Source organism: Durio zibethinus, chromosome 12 (genome assembly GCF_047325235.1).
Source record: "Durio zibethinus cultivar Kanyao isolate XHJ-2024 chromosome 12, ASM4732523v1, whole genome shotgun sequence".
NCBI classification, from domain to species: Eukaryota; Viridiplantae; Streptophyta; class Magnoliopsida; order Malvales; family Malvaceae; genus Durio; species Durio zibethinus.
In genome coordinates, this window is record NC_143173.1 from 2,207,247 (window position 1) to 2,225,366 (window position 18,120).

The 18,120-nt window shown below is 35.0% G+C and overlaps 1 protein-coding gene and 2 pseudogenes across 1 annotated transcript; 1 reads left to right on the forward strand and 2 right to left on the reverse strand.

Moving 5' to 3' along the window:
* The first annotated feature begins 568 nt into the window (after window positions 1–568).
* LOC149515553 (uncharacterized) lies at window positions 569–11,158 on the forward strand (annotated as a pseudogene).
* A 43-nt stretch (window positions 11,159–11,201) lies between these two features.
* Window positions 11,202–12,788, reverse strand: LOC149515554 (uncharacterized; annotated as a pseudogene).
* Window positions 12,789–13,154: 366 nt separating this feature from the next.
* LOC149515555 (secreted RxLR effector protein 161-like) lies at window positions 13,155–13,934 on the reverse strand. The gene is made up of 3 exons (XM_089741714.1): window positions 13,610–13,934; window positions 13,316–13,557; window positions 13,155–13,211 (listed from the first exon to the last, which is right to left on the reverse strand). The coding sequence occupies exons 1-3, from the start codon at window positions 13,932–13,934 to the stop codon at window positions 13,155–13,157; spliced, it is 624 nt and encodes a 207-aa protein (XP_089597840.1).
* Window positions 13,935–18,120: the final 4,186 nt, after the last annotated feature.

The following is an 18,120-nucleotide window of genomic DNA, read 5'->3' on the forward strand; positions in this document are numbered from 1 at the left end:
TCAAGAGTATTAATGAAAACTTGTGTCCCACTTTAAAAAAGTTTCGTCGTTAAATTCATTAACATTTTTTCAATCTTGAAAACAAATAATAAAATATTCCAATCGTTTGATAGGATTTTATTTTGATACATATTCCCCAATCGTTTGGTGATATGTTTTATTTAAAAATCTCTTTATGAAATTTTTTTTTTTTAAAAGGTCATTAAATTTTTCAATAGTTTGATAAGATTTAATTAAGAAATTTAAATCCTCTAATCGTTTGATATGATTAAAAATTTTATTTTGTTAAAAAAAATTCATCAAGTGCCCTAATCGTTTAGCAATACTTAATTCAAGGCTTGAATCTTCTAATAATTTGATAAAATTCGTGTGTTTATTTAATAAAAAATTTAAATATCAATTAAAACAAGTAAAATTTGCGTAACAAAAATAAATAAATATATTAAAAAAATAACAATATAATCAATTATAAAAAATAGAAGTTAAATAAATAAATAACAAAGCAGATAAAATATCTAATAAGGACGGCTTGGCTTAGCTAGGCTGGAATCGCAGCTTGGCTGCAGGAATGAAAGCATTGGTGAATTGGGACTTCCCTTGATCTTTCTTTCAATGGGTTGTCTCGGAACATTCCAAAAGAGATTGGAAATTGTTCAAGTTTGGAGGTTCTCAATCTCAATGACAATGAATTTGAAGCTCAAATTCCCAAAGAACTAGGCAGCCTTTCTAATTTGACCACTCTAAATATACAAAACAATAGGTTATCAGGACCTTTCCCTGATGAGATTGGAAATCTTTCATCTTTGTCACAATTGTTTGCATATAGCAACAATATCAGTGGATCATTGCCGAGTTCTCTAGGGAACCTCAAGATTCTAAAATGGTTTCGAGCGGGGCAGAATTTGTTGACAGGAAGTTTACCTTCACATATAGGTTCATGTGAAAGCTTGCAGTATCTTGGTCTGGCACAAAATAAATTGACAGGCGAGATACCAAAAGAGATTGGAATGCTAAAGAACTTGAAAGAGTTAATCCTTTGGGATAATCAGCTCTCAGGGTTGATTCCAGAGGAACTTGGCAATTGTACAAATTTGAGTACTCTTGCTCTCTATGACAACAAGCTTGTCGGAAGGGTGCCCAAGGAGCTTGGGAACCTTATAAATCTCAAGGCGTTGTACCTTTACAGAAACCAATTGAATGAAACAATTCCAAGGGAGATTGGGAATCTTTCTTTGGCAGAACAAATTGATTTTTCGGAGAATTCGTTGACCGGAGAGAAACCAGTTGAGTTAAGTAAGATAAAAGGGTTGCGTTTGCTTTATCTTTTTGAGAACCACCTTAGTGGTGTTATTCCTGTTGAGTTTACCACTTTGAATAATTTGTCAAAGCTTGATCTCTCCATAAATTCTCTCACTGGTCCTATTCCTATGGGATTCCAGTATTTGACAGAATTGCTTATGTTTCAGCTCTTCGACAATTCACTGAGTGGAAGCATTCCTCAAAAACTTGGGGCTTTTAGCGCCCTTTGGGTAGTTGATTTATCAGACAATCAACTAGAAGGAAGGATCCCTCCTCGACTTTGTAGAAACTCTAACCTGATCTTTCTGAACCTTGGGTTGAACAGGCTCACTGGAAACATCCCATCTGGTGTTACAAACTGCAAATCACTAGTTCAACTTCTTTTAGTTGGAAACTATCATGTCCCGAGATCAAGATGTAACACGGTCATATTATCTTGAAAAAAATCTTAAAGTAATACGCAGCATTCTTTCTTAAACATTCTAAAATTCTTTAATAAAACAATCTACCAAGTAAAATTCATATATTTAATCTAATTGATGATACATCTTTATATATCCAAATACAAACCATATAAAATACAAAACTGCCTCTTAAAATTTCATTGGCTAACATATTCTCTGACAATTAAGTAATCTTACACATTTTATCTTCTAGCTTCACACAAGACTAACCAAACTTATCACTTAGTCATTTGTAAAGAAAAAGTAAAAGGAGAATGAGCAAACCACAGCTCAGTAAATATAAGCTCACACATCTTACCAGATCAAGCATCGTTTTCTTACACATCATATAGATCATTCAAAACATTCATCAAATCATAATATCAAAACATTTCAAGATCATCGTTTTGTCAAATATTTCATAAATTCATAAATCGATGTCAAAATATGTCACTTCATAAATTATTGTAATATGCTATCATTCAAATATCATAATCAAACCAAATCATGGATCAATCATTAAAAATCATTGCAAATCATCATCATCATAAATCATCATCATCATTGGTTTATCATTAGCTACGGTCACTGCTATAACCCGTGACATTGGTCGTATTGACAATTTCATCCTCATGATCATTGTTAACTATTATAACCCGCTAGTCAAGGCCTTATACTAACTACTATTACCTGTTAGCTAGGATCGTATGATCATGTCTTTGCTAACTACTATTACTCATTAACCAGGATCGTAGAACTAGTTTTGTTGTCGATGATCCCACTTCCCAGAGATGTAAAAACGTAGCTATCATAAAATTATTCTTTAAACATAAACCATTTTCTCATTTTATTCATAAGCATGATCCATCATTTACATAGCGAAAACACAAAATAATCATATGCTTGATCCCATTTTCATATATTGAAAATAAAGAAATAAAACATTCATTCATTTAGAAACATATATATACATAGATTTGAAAACAAGCAAAGTGTGTGAGATTCTACTTACCTTCATTCGATTTCACCACTTAGTTTTTCCCTCAAAATAATTAATGGCCTATCCAAGATCATTTCAACATATCAGAATTTAATCAACCCTTTTTGAGACCATTTATACAAAAATCAACTAAGTTACACAACGGGTTAACTTAACTAATTAATGCTGGCAGCCTGACCTCTTTTCATTAAAACAGTCATATCTCAACATATCCAAATCAGAATTATGATCTCTTTCATGCGTTAGAAACTAGACTTGATAAGCTTTCTAACCATATATGGCATACCTCACAATTCCTTATAGATTAATTATAACAATTTTTGAAATCCACGTCATATACTGCTGCCAAACAGCCTGTATACCTTCTAATAAAAACTATATATTTATTCACAGGAAACTCCAAATTCAATTCCGCTTATTTCATTGGAAAGTAGACTCAATAAGCTTTCCAAACATATATGGCTTAATCTGTAAATCCTTGTATACAAATTAAGAAGAATTTCGTAATTCAACCCTGATGCTGTTATCTTACAGCCTACATATCTTTAAGTTCAAATTAGACAACTCTTCATATAAAACTCAGATTTGACTTTCATTTGTTTAATTACAAACTAGATTCAACATGCTTTCCAATGATATATAATAATCATAGCAATAATCTATCCATTAATACAAAATTCTATTTTAATTCATTATTACATATCACAACATCTCATCCAAAAATAGAATTTCTCCTTCAATCTTTAAAAATTCAAATCCTTACTTTCAGCCTTCAACTCCATTCAATAATCATCAATAAATCTTAAAAACATGAAATAAACAAAGCCCAATAATTTACCCAAATAGATCATGAAGATTAATGAAAGATTTCATGATTTTTCTTGGTTTTGCTCTTAAAACTTTAACTCCAAATAATAGCAATCAACTTGATATTTCTTTTTAAATAAAAAGAGGGCATGTACTCACCTCTAAGGGATTAACTTGATTGTAACCTCTGATTGTGAATCTCTAACTTCATTTTTCATATTCTCTAACCCTAAAGAGGATGAAAAAGAAGAACTCTATTTCCTTTCTGTTTCACGATAGGTAGGTTTTCTTTTATTTAATACTTCAGCCTTTTTTCTTTTACTAAATAATATCTTAATAAACTGATGGGCTTTAGTATTAGTCTAGCCTAATTATTATTTGGGCTGGGGTATTACAGAAACAGCCTCACAGGAAGTCTTCCATCCAATCTGTGCAAATTGGTAAACTTTTCTGCAGTTGAACTAGGTCAGAACAAGTTCAGTGGGCCAATTCCTCCAGGGGTTGGAAACTACAAAACTCTGCAAAGGCTACACCTTTTATATAACTACTTTACATCAGAGTTGCCAAGAGAGATAGGTAATCTTTCCCGGTTGGCCAACTTTAACATCTCATCAAACTCTTTCACTGGAAGGATACCACTAAAAATTTTTAATTGCAAAATGCTTCAACGACTTGATCTCAGCCGGAATAGATTGACGAGGAATTTACCTGGTGAGGTGGGAACACTTTCTCAATTGGAGCTTCTCAAGCTTTCAAACAATAATATGTCTGGGATAATACATCCAGCACTAGGAAATCTATTGTGTTTAACTGAGTTACAAATGGGGGGCAACTCATTCTATGGCAATATACTGGCTGAATTAGGTGCCCTCTCCAGCTTACAAATTGCATTGAATCTCAGCTATAACAATCTCTCTGGAGTGATCCCTCATGAGCTTGGGAATCTTGTTTTACTGGAATACCTTATGCTTAATAACAACCATTTGACTGGTGAAATCCCAGGTTCTTTTACGAATCTATCTAGCTTATTTAGGTGCAACTTTTCCTATAATGACTTAACACCCCTCAACAACATGGCCATCAATAGCTTTATTGAGAACAAAGGTCTCTATGGTGGACCTCTTGGTGGTTGTAATCCAGCACCATCTTTATTCTTCCTTCTGCCAGATACAAAAGATAAAGGTTCCAGGTTAGGTAAAGTTATGGCTATAGTTGCAGTAGCCATTGGTGGAGTCTCCCTTATTTTAATAGTAGTTATTATATATTTCATGAGACGCCCTGTCGAAACAATTGCTCCTTTGTAAGAAAAACCTTCTGCTGCTCGAGTTTCAAACATTTACTTTTCCCTTAAAGAAGGATTCACTTTCCAAGACTTAGTTACAGCCACTGACAAATTTGATGAGAGCTTTGTTGTTGGTAAGGGAGCTTGTGGAACCATATATAAATGAAGGATTTAGAGTAGAGGAAGAATAAAAAAACAGAAAAAACTAATCTATCACTTGAAGTAAATTGGCTCTACAGATCATAAGCTTCATTTTATTAATTTATAGGCTTCAAAAATATAAAAGTTTGTTTAACTACTACAAAAGTTATTTGCCTAACAGTATGGATCACTATGCACAGATCCATCATATTACCTAAACTGATCAGATGGTAGAACCTGTTACAAAGTGCCAGTAAAAATGCCATACCTAGTTGCTTCAACCTCTAACACACTAACACTCATCCTTGGCATTTCTGTCAGAAACACCAAGACTTTTCCTTAATGTTTCAAACCTTGCCTTTGGTAAGGCTTTGGTTAGAATATCTGTAATTTGATCTTCTGACTTGCAATGCACCAGTTTCACTTCATTCTCAGCTTCAACTTCTCTAATAAAGTGATACTTGATCTTAATATGCTTAGTTCTTTCATGAAACATAAGGTTCTTGACCATTGCAACTGGTGACTGATTATCATAAAAAATTTTTGTTGGATCATCTTGCTTTTGACTCAAATCCAACAGAATTTTTCTTAGCCAAATTGCTTGATTAACAGTAGCTGCAGTAGCTATATACTCTGCTTCTGCTGTTGGTTGAGCCACAGTTCCTTGTTTTTTTGAATTTCAGCTGAACACATTTAATCCAATGAAAAACACATAGCCTGAAGTGCTTTTCATTTCTTCATGAGAGCCAGCCCAGTCACTGTCTGTGAATCCAACCAATCTTGAACTTTCATTCTTCTTGAACCAAATTCCAAGTTCATTGGTTCCTTTGACATATCTCAACACTCTTTTTGTAGCTTTAAAATGCAACTCACTAGGATTTTGTATGAACCTAGAGAGTAAATTTGTAGCATACATGATATCTGGCCTTGTTACTGTCAAATACAATAAACAACCAACCAAGCTTCTATAAATAGAACCATCAACTTTGTTAGCTCCATCTTCCTTAATAAGTTTATCATTTTGAGCCAAAGGAGTGTTGACTGGTTTGCAATTTTCCATCCTAAACTTATTCAGGATTTCATTTGCATATTTTCTTTGATAAATGAAGATTCCTTGTTGGTTTGATGAATCTCCATTCTAAGAAAATAAGACATTTCTCCCATATCTATCATCTTAAAAAAATTTTGCATTTGGAGCTTAAAATCTTCCACAAGAGCTGATTTGCTACCTGTCACCAAAAGATCATCAACATACAAAGAAACAATCAATAGATCATTACTGTTAAAAACTTTAATATACAATGTTACTTCACTGAGGCTTTTCTTGAATCCTAACTTCAATAAATGATCATCAATTCTGGAATTTCACACTCTTGGAGCTTGTTTTAATCCATACAAAGCCTTCTTGAGTAGATAGACTTTGCCTTTATGTCCCTTAGTAACAAAACCATCAGGTTGTTCAATGTAAATCTCTTCCTCAAGATAACCATTCAAGAAGGCAGATTTGATATCAAGTTGGTATATTTTTCAACTTTGCTGAGTTGCTAAGGCTAATAGCAGCCTTATGATGTCCAACCTTGCAACTAGAGCAAATGTCTCTAAAAAATCAACACCAAGCTGTTGGGAGTAACCTTTAGCTACCAATCTAGCTTTAAGTTTATTGATGGATCCATCAGCATTCAATTTTGTTCTGAAAATCCATTTAACACCAATGATGTTTTTATTGCTTGGTCTGTCAACCAGCATCCATGTTTGATTTTTCTCAATCATATGAATCTCCTCCTTCACGGCATTCCTCTATTTTGAAAATTTGATATCTTCTTCAAAGCTTGCAGGTTCAAGAATGGTAATATTTGATCTTTGATAAATATCTATGAATGGTCTGATTCCTCTCACCGATTCATGATCAATGATTTCATTTTTAAACATATAATCTTTTTGATCTTGGAAGCTTATCATGTCTACAGCAGTTTGCTTGACTAATTTTTCCTTTGATTTTTTCCAATTCCAGGCAGCTTGCTTGACTAATTTTTCCTTTGATTTTTTCCAATTCCAGGCAGCTTGCTCATTAAATCTCATATTCCTACTTATAATCATCTTACCTGTAAGTGGATTGTAAGTCCTATAGCCTTTGGTGATGTTGTTATAGCCTAAAAAAATACATACTTTTGCTTTTTGATCGAGCTTGTCCCTTTTGATATCAGGAACGAACACATAACAAATGCTGCCAAAAACTCTGAGGTGGTGCACTGATGGTTTGCTTCCATACCAGGCTTCGAAAGGAGTTTTTTTCTTCAACGCTTTTGTGGGCAGCCTGTTGAGCAAGTAGACAGAGGTATTGACTGCCTCTGCCTAAAATTTCTTAGGAAGATTCTTCTCAAACAGCATGCATCTTGTCATCTCCATGATTGTTCTATTATTTCTTTCACTGACTCTATTTTGTTGTGGAGTGTAAATTGTTGTAAGTTGGTGTTCAATTCCTATAACTTTACAAAACTCATTAAATCTGTCATATGTGTATTCAGTGCTATTGTCTGACCTTATGATCTTGATTTTATAGCCACTTTGATTCTCAATCCAAGCCTTAAACTTCCAAAATACATTTGCAACTTCAGACTTTTGTTTCATGAAGTAAATCCAACATATTCTGATAAAATCATCTATAAAAGCAATGAAATATCTAATGTCATTCAAGGACAAGGTTCTCATAGGACCATAAACATCAATATGAACAAGTTATAGTTTTTCAGTTACCCTCCATGCTTTGTTAATTGCAAATGGCAACTTACTTTATTTTTTTAGCTGACAGACTTTACACACTCTAGCACTGACTTCAACAGTAGGCATGTTTAATACAAGATCATTTTTATGCATGAAATTCAATGCATTGTAGTTGAAATGTCCCATCTTTTTATGCCATAAAGAAGATTCATCATGTGAAGTAGCATATGCAAAGGAGTTTGCTTCATGCCAATTCAAGGAAAAACATTTTTCTTTCATATTAACAGTAAAGAGTTCATGACCAATGGGATCATGAATTATGCATGCCTTGTCTTTGAAAACTAAAGAGTAGTTATTTTCTAGCAACTGTCCTACACTTAACAGGTTTTGATCTATTTTAGGCACAAATAACACATTTGAAATAAGTTTGGTACCTGTTGGTGTCTCAACTGCCATGATTCATTTTCCTTTGACTTCTATGAAATCACCACTACCTATTCTGACTTTAGAGGTGCAGGTCTTGTCTAGTTCTTTGAACATGTTGATATCAGATGCCATATGGTGTGTGCAACCACTGTCAATGAGCCATGCACTTGAAGAGGTTCTGATTCCAAAGCAAGTTGCAACAAAAACTTGCTCTTCTAGCTGTTGTTGATTGTCAGCAACTCTGGCTTGTTGATATGGCTACTATTGTTTTTTATTTTTACCTACCTTTTTCATGTGACCAAGCTGCTTACAGTACCTACATTGTATGTCAGGTCTGTACCAGCAATATTTCTCCAAGTGAGTGGTCTTTTTACAGTGAGAGCAAGGTGGGAATTTTCCTTTCTTTTCATTATTTCTAGAACCTTTGTTTCTTTGATCTCCTTGTTTTCTGCCTTTGCTTTTTGTTTGCATCTTACCTTTCTTCTTGGCTGTAAAAGCACCTTCTATTGAATCCTCTTGTCTGATAACCCTTCTTTGCTCTTGAGCTTGTAAAGCATTGAACAATTCTGTTGGAGTTATCTTGGTCAGGTCTTTAGAGTCTTCAAGGGATGAGATTTTTTACTTAAACCTCTCTGGTAAGCTGACAAGAACCTTCTCTACAATTCTTTTGTCTGACAGCTCCTCACCAAGTAATCTAATCTTGTTTACTATCTTCATGAGTCTGTCATTGTACTTCTTTAAATTTTCAGTCTCCTTCATCTTTAAGACTTTAAACTCTCTTCTAAGATTCAACACTTGCATTTGTCTTGTCTTGTCTTGTCACTGCCTTGAAACTCTTCCTTGAGCACATCCCAAGCTTGTTTTATAGTTTCACAAGTCATGATTCTAATGAATATGTCATCAGAAATTGAAGACTCAATATAGCTTTTAGCCTTGTACCTCTTTGCTTTTTTTTCACTATAATTTTTCATTTAAGTTACTGTTGGATTTGCAGGAAGTTATGGTGGTTCCTTCTCATTTTCCATTACTTCCCACAAATCAAAAGCACTCAAATAGGTCTTCATTTTGACAGCCCTCACCAGAAAAAATAGGAGGTGTAGGTAAGGAGCAATTGCTTGAGGCCATTTAAGGTTGACAAAAGCTGGCTAGTAAGTGTTTGATGGCTTTTCACTCAATTTTTGGAACTCACAGATCCTCTAAGACCTTAAAGAATGCTCTGATACCAATTGAAGGATTTAGAGCAGAGGAAGAACAAAAAAACAGAAGAAACCAATCTGTCACTTGAAGTAAATTGGCTCTACAAATCGTGAGCTTCATTTCATTAATTTATAGGCTTCAAAAATACAAAAGTTTGTTTAACTACTACAAAAGTTGTTTGCCTAACAGTATGGATCACCATGCACAGATCCATCATATTACCTAAACTGATCAGATGGCAAAAACTGTTACAAAGTGCCAGTAGAAATGCCATACCTAGTTGCTTCAACCACTAACACACTAACAATAAAGCTGTCTTACCAAGTGGTCATGTCATTGCTGTAAAGAAGCTTGCATCCAACAGGGAAGGCAATAATAACGTCAACAACAGCTTCTGTGCTGAAATTCTAACCTTAGGGAATATTAGGCACTGGAATATTGTGAAGCTTTATGGTTTCTGCTACCACCAAGGTTCCAATCTTCTTCTTTATGAATACATGTCAAGGGACAGTTTAGGAGAGCTGCTTCCTGGAGCATCTTGCAATGTTGATTGGAGGACAAGATTCCTGATTGCCTTGGGGGCTGCTCAAGGTCTTGCTTATTTGCATCACGATTGCAAGCCTAGAATCTTTCACCGTGATATAAAGTCCAATAACATATTGCTTGATGACAAGTTTGAAGCTCATGTCGGAGACTTTGGATTAACCAAAGTCATTGACATGCCACAATCCAAGTCAATGTCTGCAATTGCAGGTTCTTATGGCTACATTGCTCTAGGTAAGTCGTCTCTTGTTTGAATCAACAATGCTGAAAATTTTTGTTCAAAATATTGACATTCATCACTTCCATACTCTGCCACCAAGTTTTACTCCATTAGAATGTTGCTATCATTTAGACTTCTATCAAACTTTAGCATACATCAAATTGGTTTTAGCTGACGAGTATGATAATTTAAATGCAGGATATGCATACACCTTGAAAGTCACAGAAAAAAGTGACACCTATAGCTATGGAGTTGTCCTATTGGAGTTGCTGACTGGAAGAACACCAGTTCAACCTCTAGACCAAGGTGGTGACCTTGTAACATGGGTGAGAAATTTCATTAGAGATCAGTCATTGTCAGCCGGAATACTTGATGCTCGATTGAATCAACAAGATGAGAGTACTGTCTCTCACATGTTAACAGTCTTGAAAATTGCTTTGATATGCACAAGCATGTCTCCTTCTGATAGACCAACAATGCGGGAAGTTGTTTTGATGCTTATCGAGTCCAATAGGCGCGAATGCCACTTCGATACCTCCCCTGGTCATGACACTGATTGATTTGGATGAACCTGATATTGTAGCTATAATAATTTTGATTAACCATGATATTTTTTTTTACAGTTTTACTTGTAGAAAATATAGCAGACTGCCTTGTATATTCCCTCATGGATCATCATCACTCTTATAACAGTCTTACTTATCTTATTTTGCCTATAAAATTTTGTCAACTTTCACGCCATTTCAGCAGTAACGTGACTTAATTTTACAAGCAAATAGTAACAGATGCATGGGAATGTGATAAATGGTGACCTTGCAATATTCTAGAGGCAGTGCACTTGCCTTGGCTTTAGATTTGGTTTCAAAACCAGGGATTTACAAAGTATTGGTTAAATTCATAGGTCCTTTTGCATTCAAATTCAATGCAAAGTTTGGGAAGAATCTTTTTTTTAGCACTAAGAGATTCCTACTCTTCATCCAGTATATTTTTTCTTCGGATTAGTCAAAGCAGGCTTATCTATGCAGAACCTTGTGAATTCATGAGAAACCACTTTCCCAAAGTCTACCAGAAAATTCACACTCGAGACAGCCAAAATATTAATTAGGAGCATCACAACTGGTAAAAAGCGAAATAATAGTTCCACTAAAACATATTCCATGAAAATACTTCGATACTGCACTGGCATTAACATTCGTCAAACAGGTAATCACACAATTAATAATGGCAATAGCGCTGCTAGATATTGCTCTAAACTCCTATGAATTGCTAGGCAAGAATGTCTTGACATATTTTTTCTTCAAAGTAAACATGATTGAAGCTTACATGAGTGAAGTGCGAGAAATTCAGTTAAGGAACTAATTCTCAGTGAGACTTTTGTGTGGAAATACTTAAAATGAATCTTGAAAAAGGAACTTACCTTTCAGAGGTTAGTGGCAGCATAGCATGATATGGTATAATCTTCAATTCTCCATTGCAGCATTAAACATCTCGAAGGGAAAGCTCCAACCGCTCTATCCTCTTAGCCAAATCATGCTTCCCCCAATTCTTTAAACCATCGGTGACCATATCAAAGCACCTCGAAATTGGTGCTAGTCCCAGCTCAGTCATCTCCACCTACTAATTCTCTGCCTCTATAAACCTGCCTCCATGCCCACACATTGTGTAGATGGCCTGTTTGGAGAATGACCCTAGATCTTCATCTCACTGAAAGTGCTAAATGCATCATCAGACTGCCCTTTCCTACACAATCCTTTGATTATAGATGCATACAGACTAGGGAATGGCCTATAGCCTTGTTCAATTGAATTATTTAAAAGTCTAAAAGCCTAATCAATCCTACCTTCCTTTGAAGCTGCAGGTATCAAAATTTTATGCATCTATATCTGGACAAAGCCCCAATTTACAAACACTATGATACATATCAATACAAAAATCAACCTCCCCAGTTTTACAAATTGTTGCCACCAAAGAATTAAATGTTCCAATGTCAGGCACAAAGCCATCCTTTGTCATTCTCCTTACCATTTTCTTGGCTGATTCAAGATAACCTGCATTCAACAAACCTTCGATTAACAAATCTCCACCTATAACTGGAGGATTAAACCCCTTCTTGCTCATGTCCTCCAAGACGTTTTGTGCCTCCCTCATCTTCCCAGCAGAACACAACCCATTCACCAGAATCGCATATATCCTCTTATCCGGTACCTCGTCTTTCCTGATCATCCTCTTGATTAATGCATATGCTCCATGGAACAACTTCACCTCACAAAGTGCAAAGAGCAATGAATTGTTTGCAACCTAAACAAGTGCTTTTATGGAAAACCTCCACAGCGTGATCTATGAGGCTGTTCTTCCCATACTCCTCAATGAAAAAAGAAAGGGAATCACAAGAAAGGCTAGGCTTCTGTTTTTGCATTTGTTGAATGGTTTTCTACATGGATTCATACTTTCTATGTAGAATGAGGATCTTGACTAGCTCCTTAAATTCAGCAGACGTGGGGATGTAGTGGGAACGGGCCCAGGAGAAGAAGCGAAGAGATTATGTAGGGGAGTTGGAACAGGAAAGAAGAGAATCTATTTGCTATATAAGAAAGAAGATATAGAAAATACCTAAAACGTGTACAGGAAAGAAAAGGAAGCAAGTCAAGATGATTCAAATCAATGGCAAAGCAGATCACTGTCATATATAATACAGTAACATAAAAGAGTAAAGCAAAATATAACCATTTTAAGTTCACTTATATGAATCCTTGGTTTTACAATTTCTTCTGCTTTAGACATAGCCCTCTAGGATAAGAGAAATCTAAGAAAAGAATCCATGCTACAGGTACTGCCAGGTGTAGACTACCATAGAATCAGGATTTTTGACATAGTGTTGTTATTTTTGAAGCAAAGAAAACTTTACTCACTGTTGTATTTCTTAACATCAGAAACATTACAATTTAAAGTCTAATTAATAACTACCCACTAAAATCATAATCCTAAGATTAAGCCATGACCACCAGCATGAATAACAAAAAAAATAACCAACACTAGAAAAATAGGAACAACATGAAACATTCAACTAAGCAACATTCATAAATCCACATTAGCAGTCCTAAACACATCTTCTAACACTCCTCGCTTTAGGAGCTGCAAACACCAAGTTTTGTCCTTAGAAATTCAAACTTGCTAACTGGCAGTGGCTTGGTGAAAATATCTGCAACCTAATCTTCTGTTTTGCAGTAGACAAGAACAACAACTCCATCTTTCTGTACTTTCCTTAAGAAGAATAATTTAATATTAAAATATTTAGTTTTCCCGTGAAACACAGGATTTTGAGAGATAGCAATGGCAGCTTGGTTGTCAACAAGAATCTTCGTGCTTTCCTCCTGCTCTAAGTTAAGATCGATTAAAATCTTCCTTATCCACAAAGCTTGATTAACAGCAGTTGTTGCAGCAATAAACTCTACTTCAGCTGTGGATTGAGCTACAATTTCTTGTTTTCAAGCTCCATGAGAAAACACCAGAACTAAGTGTGAAACAATAGCCTGAAGTGCTCTTCATATCATCAATGGAACCTCCCCAATCACTGTCTGAGAAACCAACCAGCTTGAACTCTTTGCTCTTTGTGTATTTAATGCCAAAATCACTTGTGCCTTTCACATATCTAAGCACCCTCTTTGCAGCCTTGAGATGCCATTCACTTGCACAATGCATAAACCAAGACAAAATGCTTACAGCATTCAAAATGTCAGGCCGAGTTGCTGTGAGAAACATTAAGCAACCAATCAGACTTTTGAAATATGCCTGATCAATCTTCTCTGTTCTATCTTCTTTACAGAGCTTTTCCTTTGAGTTCATTGGTGTCCTCATTTCTTTACATTCTTCGAGTTTAAAGTTCTTCAGAATCTCTTTGGCATATTTTTTTCTGACAGATGAAGACTTCATGTTCATTCTGTTTGATTTCCATTCCAAGAAAAAAGGTCATCAATCCAAGATCTGTCATTTTAAAAAACTCCATCATCTTTTGTTTAAACTTCTTCACAATACTTATGTTGTTTCCTGTCACAAGTAAGCCATCCATATATAGTGAGATGATAAGAATGTCAGCTCCATTATGCTGGACATATAATGTTGATTCATATAAGCTTTTGACAAATCTCAAGTTCTGTAAATGTTCATCAATCCTGTTGTACCAAGTTCTTTGAGCTTGTTTCAATCCGTAAAGTGCCTTTTTAAGAAGATAAACTTTGTCTTCTTCTCCTTCCTTAACATAGCCTTATGGTTTTCTACATAAATCTCCTCTTGTAAAAAAACCATTCAAGAATGCTGACTTGACATCTAATTGTTGCACTTTCCAATTCTTTTGTGCTGCAATGGCGAGTAAAAGCCTGATGGTGTCGAGTCTAGCGACTGGTATGAAGGTATCTGAATAGTCTACACTGAGTAAATAAGCATATCCTTTGACCACGAGTCTAGCTTTATACTTGTTGATTGAGCCATCAGCATTAAGCTTGGCTCTGTACACCCATTTGACTCCAATTACTTTTTTGTTTTGGGGTCGATCAACCAACTCCCATGTTTCATTCCTTTCAATCATGAATAGCTCCTCATTCATTGTAGCAATCCAATTTTGATCCGTCTTGGCCTTTTTATAATTTGTAGGTTCACACACAGTAATATTGCATCTTTGATAAACATCTGAAAGTAGTCTTATACCTCTGATAGGACTGTCATCCACCATTTCATTCTCTCAATCTCCAATGCTAGAAAACTTAAGCTTGTGCTCTTTTAAGGTTGGATCCATCTTTTTTACATCATCCCAGTTTCACTCTTCATCTTTCATAAAGTGCATATCCCTGCTTATAATAATTTTTTCAATTTGTGGCTGGAAAACTTTATAAGCTTTTACAACTAAGTTGTAGCCAATGAAGATGCCTGGAAGTGCTCTTTTATCTAATTTATCTTTCTTGGTCTATGGAACATAAGTGAAGCACAAACATTCAAATATTTTAAAGAAATTTAGAGATGGTTTATAACCATACCATGCCTCAAAAGGTATTTGATCCTTCACTGCTCTTGTGAGAAGCCTGTTTTGCAAAAAAAAGTAGTATTTGCTACTTCAGCCCAAAATTGCTTTGGCAGGTTCTTCTTATGTAGCATACATCATGTCATCTCCAATATGAATCTATTCCATCTCTCATTTACTCCATTTTGTTGTGGAGTGTATGGAGCGGTTAATTGATGTTGGATGCCTGCCTCTTCACAAAAACGAGTGAATGCTTCAGAAGTGTACTCTTTGTCATTGTCTGATCTGAGAGTTTGAATTCTACAGTCACTCTCGTTCTCAACTCTGGCTTTAAAGTTTCAGAAGACTTGAGCACCTCAGACTTATACTTTAAAAAGAAGTTCCAACACGTACGGGTGAAATCATCAATGAATGCAACATAATAAAGACTACCTTTCAGAGAAGGCATTCTTTGTGGACCTACAATGTCAGGATAAATTAATTGTAACTTTTTTTATGCTCTCCATGTTGCTTTGGGAAATGATTTCCTACTTTGCTTTCCAAACTGACATGCTTTACAGTTTGGAATATGATCATCAAGTTCTAAAAAATCATTTACCATCTTCTTGGATTTCATCTATAACAGCCCCTGATGATGATAGTGCTCGAGCCTCTTGTGTCATACTTCAGTGATATTTTCTTTGATTGGGAAAGCAGTTTGCTCTTCCTCTAATAGATTTAGAGCAAAGCTTTTCCCTTTCATTTTTACTTTGAAAATATCTTAGCCAACTGCATCTTTAATCAAGCAACTTTTATCTTCGAACATAACTTTATAACCCTTTTTAATTAGTTGTCCAACACTTAACAAGTTTTGATCAATTTCAGGGACATATAATACATCAAAAATGAACTTTGTACCTGAACAAGTTGAAATTGTAATTGTTCCTTTTCCCTTCACAGTTATGTACTTGCCATTACCAACTCGAACTTTCGATAAGTTTGCGTTGCTTAGTTCCCTGAATAGATCCTTATCATGTGTCATATGGTTAGTACAACCACTATCTATAAGCCAACTCTCACTTGATTCGATGCCAGAGAAACATGTAGCTACGAACAGGTGATCCTCCTCCTCTTGATCAATAATCTTTGCATCTTCACCATGTTGCAGATTTTTGTTTTTGCAGATAACAGCTCCATGCCCCATCTGATTACATTTAGTGCATTTAGCATCAGGTCTTCTCCAGCATCTAAATGGAGGATGACCCTTCTTTCCACAATGTTGGCAAAGTGAATAGGATTTCTTCTAATTTTCATTCTTTCCTTTTGCATTGGCTAATGCAGTACTTGCCCTATTTTCTTCAAAATCATTTTTCTTCTTTCTTTTGCTTTTAGCCACATTTTGATGCTTAACTGCCAAAGCTCTTTCAATTGTTGTATCTTCCCTCATCAATCTTCTTTGTTCTTATGCTTGCAAAGCGTTAAGCAATTTTGCTAAGGAAATTTTGACAGATCCTTTGTATTCTCCAAGGCAGTGATGATTGCTTCATTTTTTTCAGGTACTGTAACAAGAATTTTTTCACAATTCTTGAGTCAGTAAATTCAGATCCAAGAAGCTTTACTTTGTTTGCGATACTCAGAAGCATATCAGAGTAATCTTTAATCGTCTCGGAGTCCTTCATTCTTTGAAGTTCAAATTTCCTAATCAAGTTAAGGACTTGCATCCCTTTAATTCTTGCATCTCGTTCATATTCATTCTTGAGATAATCCCATATCTCTTTTGCTGACTTCAGAGACATGATACGAGTGAAGATGATGGATGAGACTGAAGCAAACAAGCAGGCCTTTGCCTTTGATTTCTTTGTCTTCTTTTCTTTTTGTGCTTTAATTTGTGCCATGGTGGGATTGTTTGGAACTGCAAGAATTTCATAGTCTTCTTTCACTGCTTCTCAAAGATCTAAAGCTTTCAAGTACGTCTCCATACGTACTGCCCAAATCTGGTAGTTGTCTCCGTCAAACATCGCCAGAGCAATTACGGAGAAACTGGCTTCAGCTTCCATGACGCGTCAATTTCACACACAAATCCCTTAAGAAGATAGCTCTAATACCAAATGTTGTTATTTTTGAAGTAAAGAAAACTTTACTCACTGTTGCATTTCTTAACATCAGAAACATTACAATTTAAAGTCTAATTAATAACTACCCACTAAAATCATAGTCCTAAGATTAAGCCATAACCACCAGCATGAATAACAAAAAAAATAACCAACACCAAAAAAATATGAACAACATGAAACATTAAACTAAGCAACATTCATGAATCCACATTAGCAGTCCTAAACACATATTCTAACACATAGATAAGAACAGTGGAGGGACCATTGTCCCCTACACCAAACGTAAAAGACATAAAAAAGTGCACTTAGCTTCAGAAAATGGTAATACTTAATAGCATTTTACATGAAAAACTTCTTTTATATCCAATATTTTATGGTGTATCCAATCTAAAAATTTCTTATTCCACTCTTATGTTCGTTGAAATGGAACATATTTCCAAGCTTTCAGCAACAAGGCATAATAGGTAACCCATTGAAAAAGAATAACAAAAAAAGAAAAGAAACCAAAAAACATAAAACAAAGAGTGTCATAACATGCATACATAGTTTAAGAACTGGATGCAGTTGAAAATAACATAATCCAGTTTGGGAAAGCAAAGTTCAATACTTGCTAATTGATATGATGGTTTCCAGGAAAAACACTTAATTTTATCCATTAAAAGCTAATACCCATGATTAAATTCATCACCTTTAAGTCTTAACCCATAAATGTAATTTTCAATATCAAAGAAGAGACTGAAAATCTAAAGAAAATGAATAGAGGCTTTAAGGGAGGGACTTTGAATAAACCCATTAAATATTTACAAGCTAGGAAATTAGCATATAAGATAGGAAAAAAGGAAAAGGCAAGGAATGAATGGAAATATATGAAAATATCCACACACAACCTTGTTGGCTTCTAGCAACTGGGAAGGTTCCAAGTGTCGCTTTTCATTCA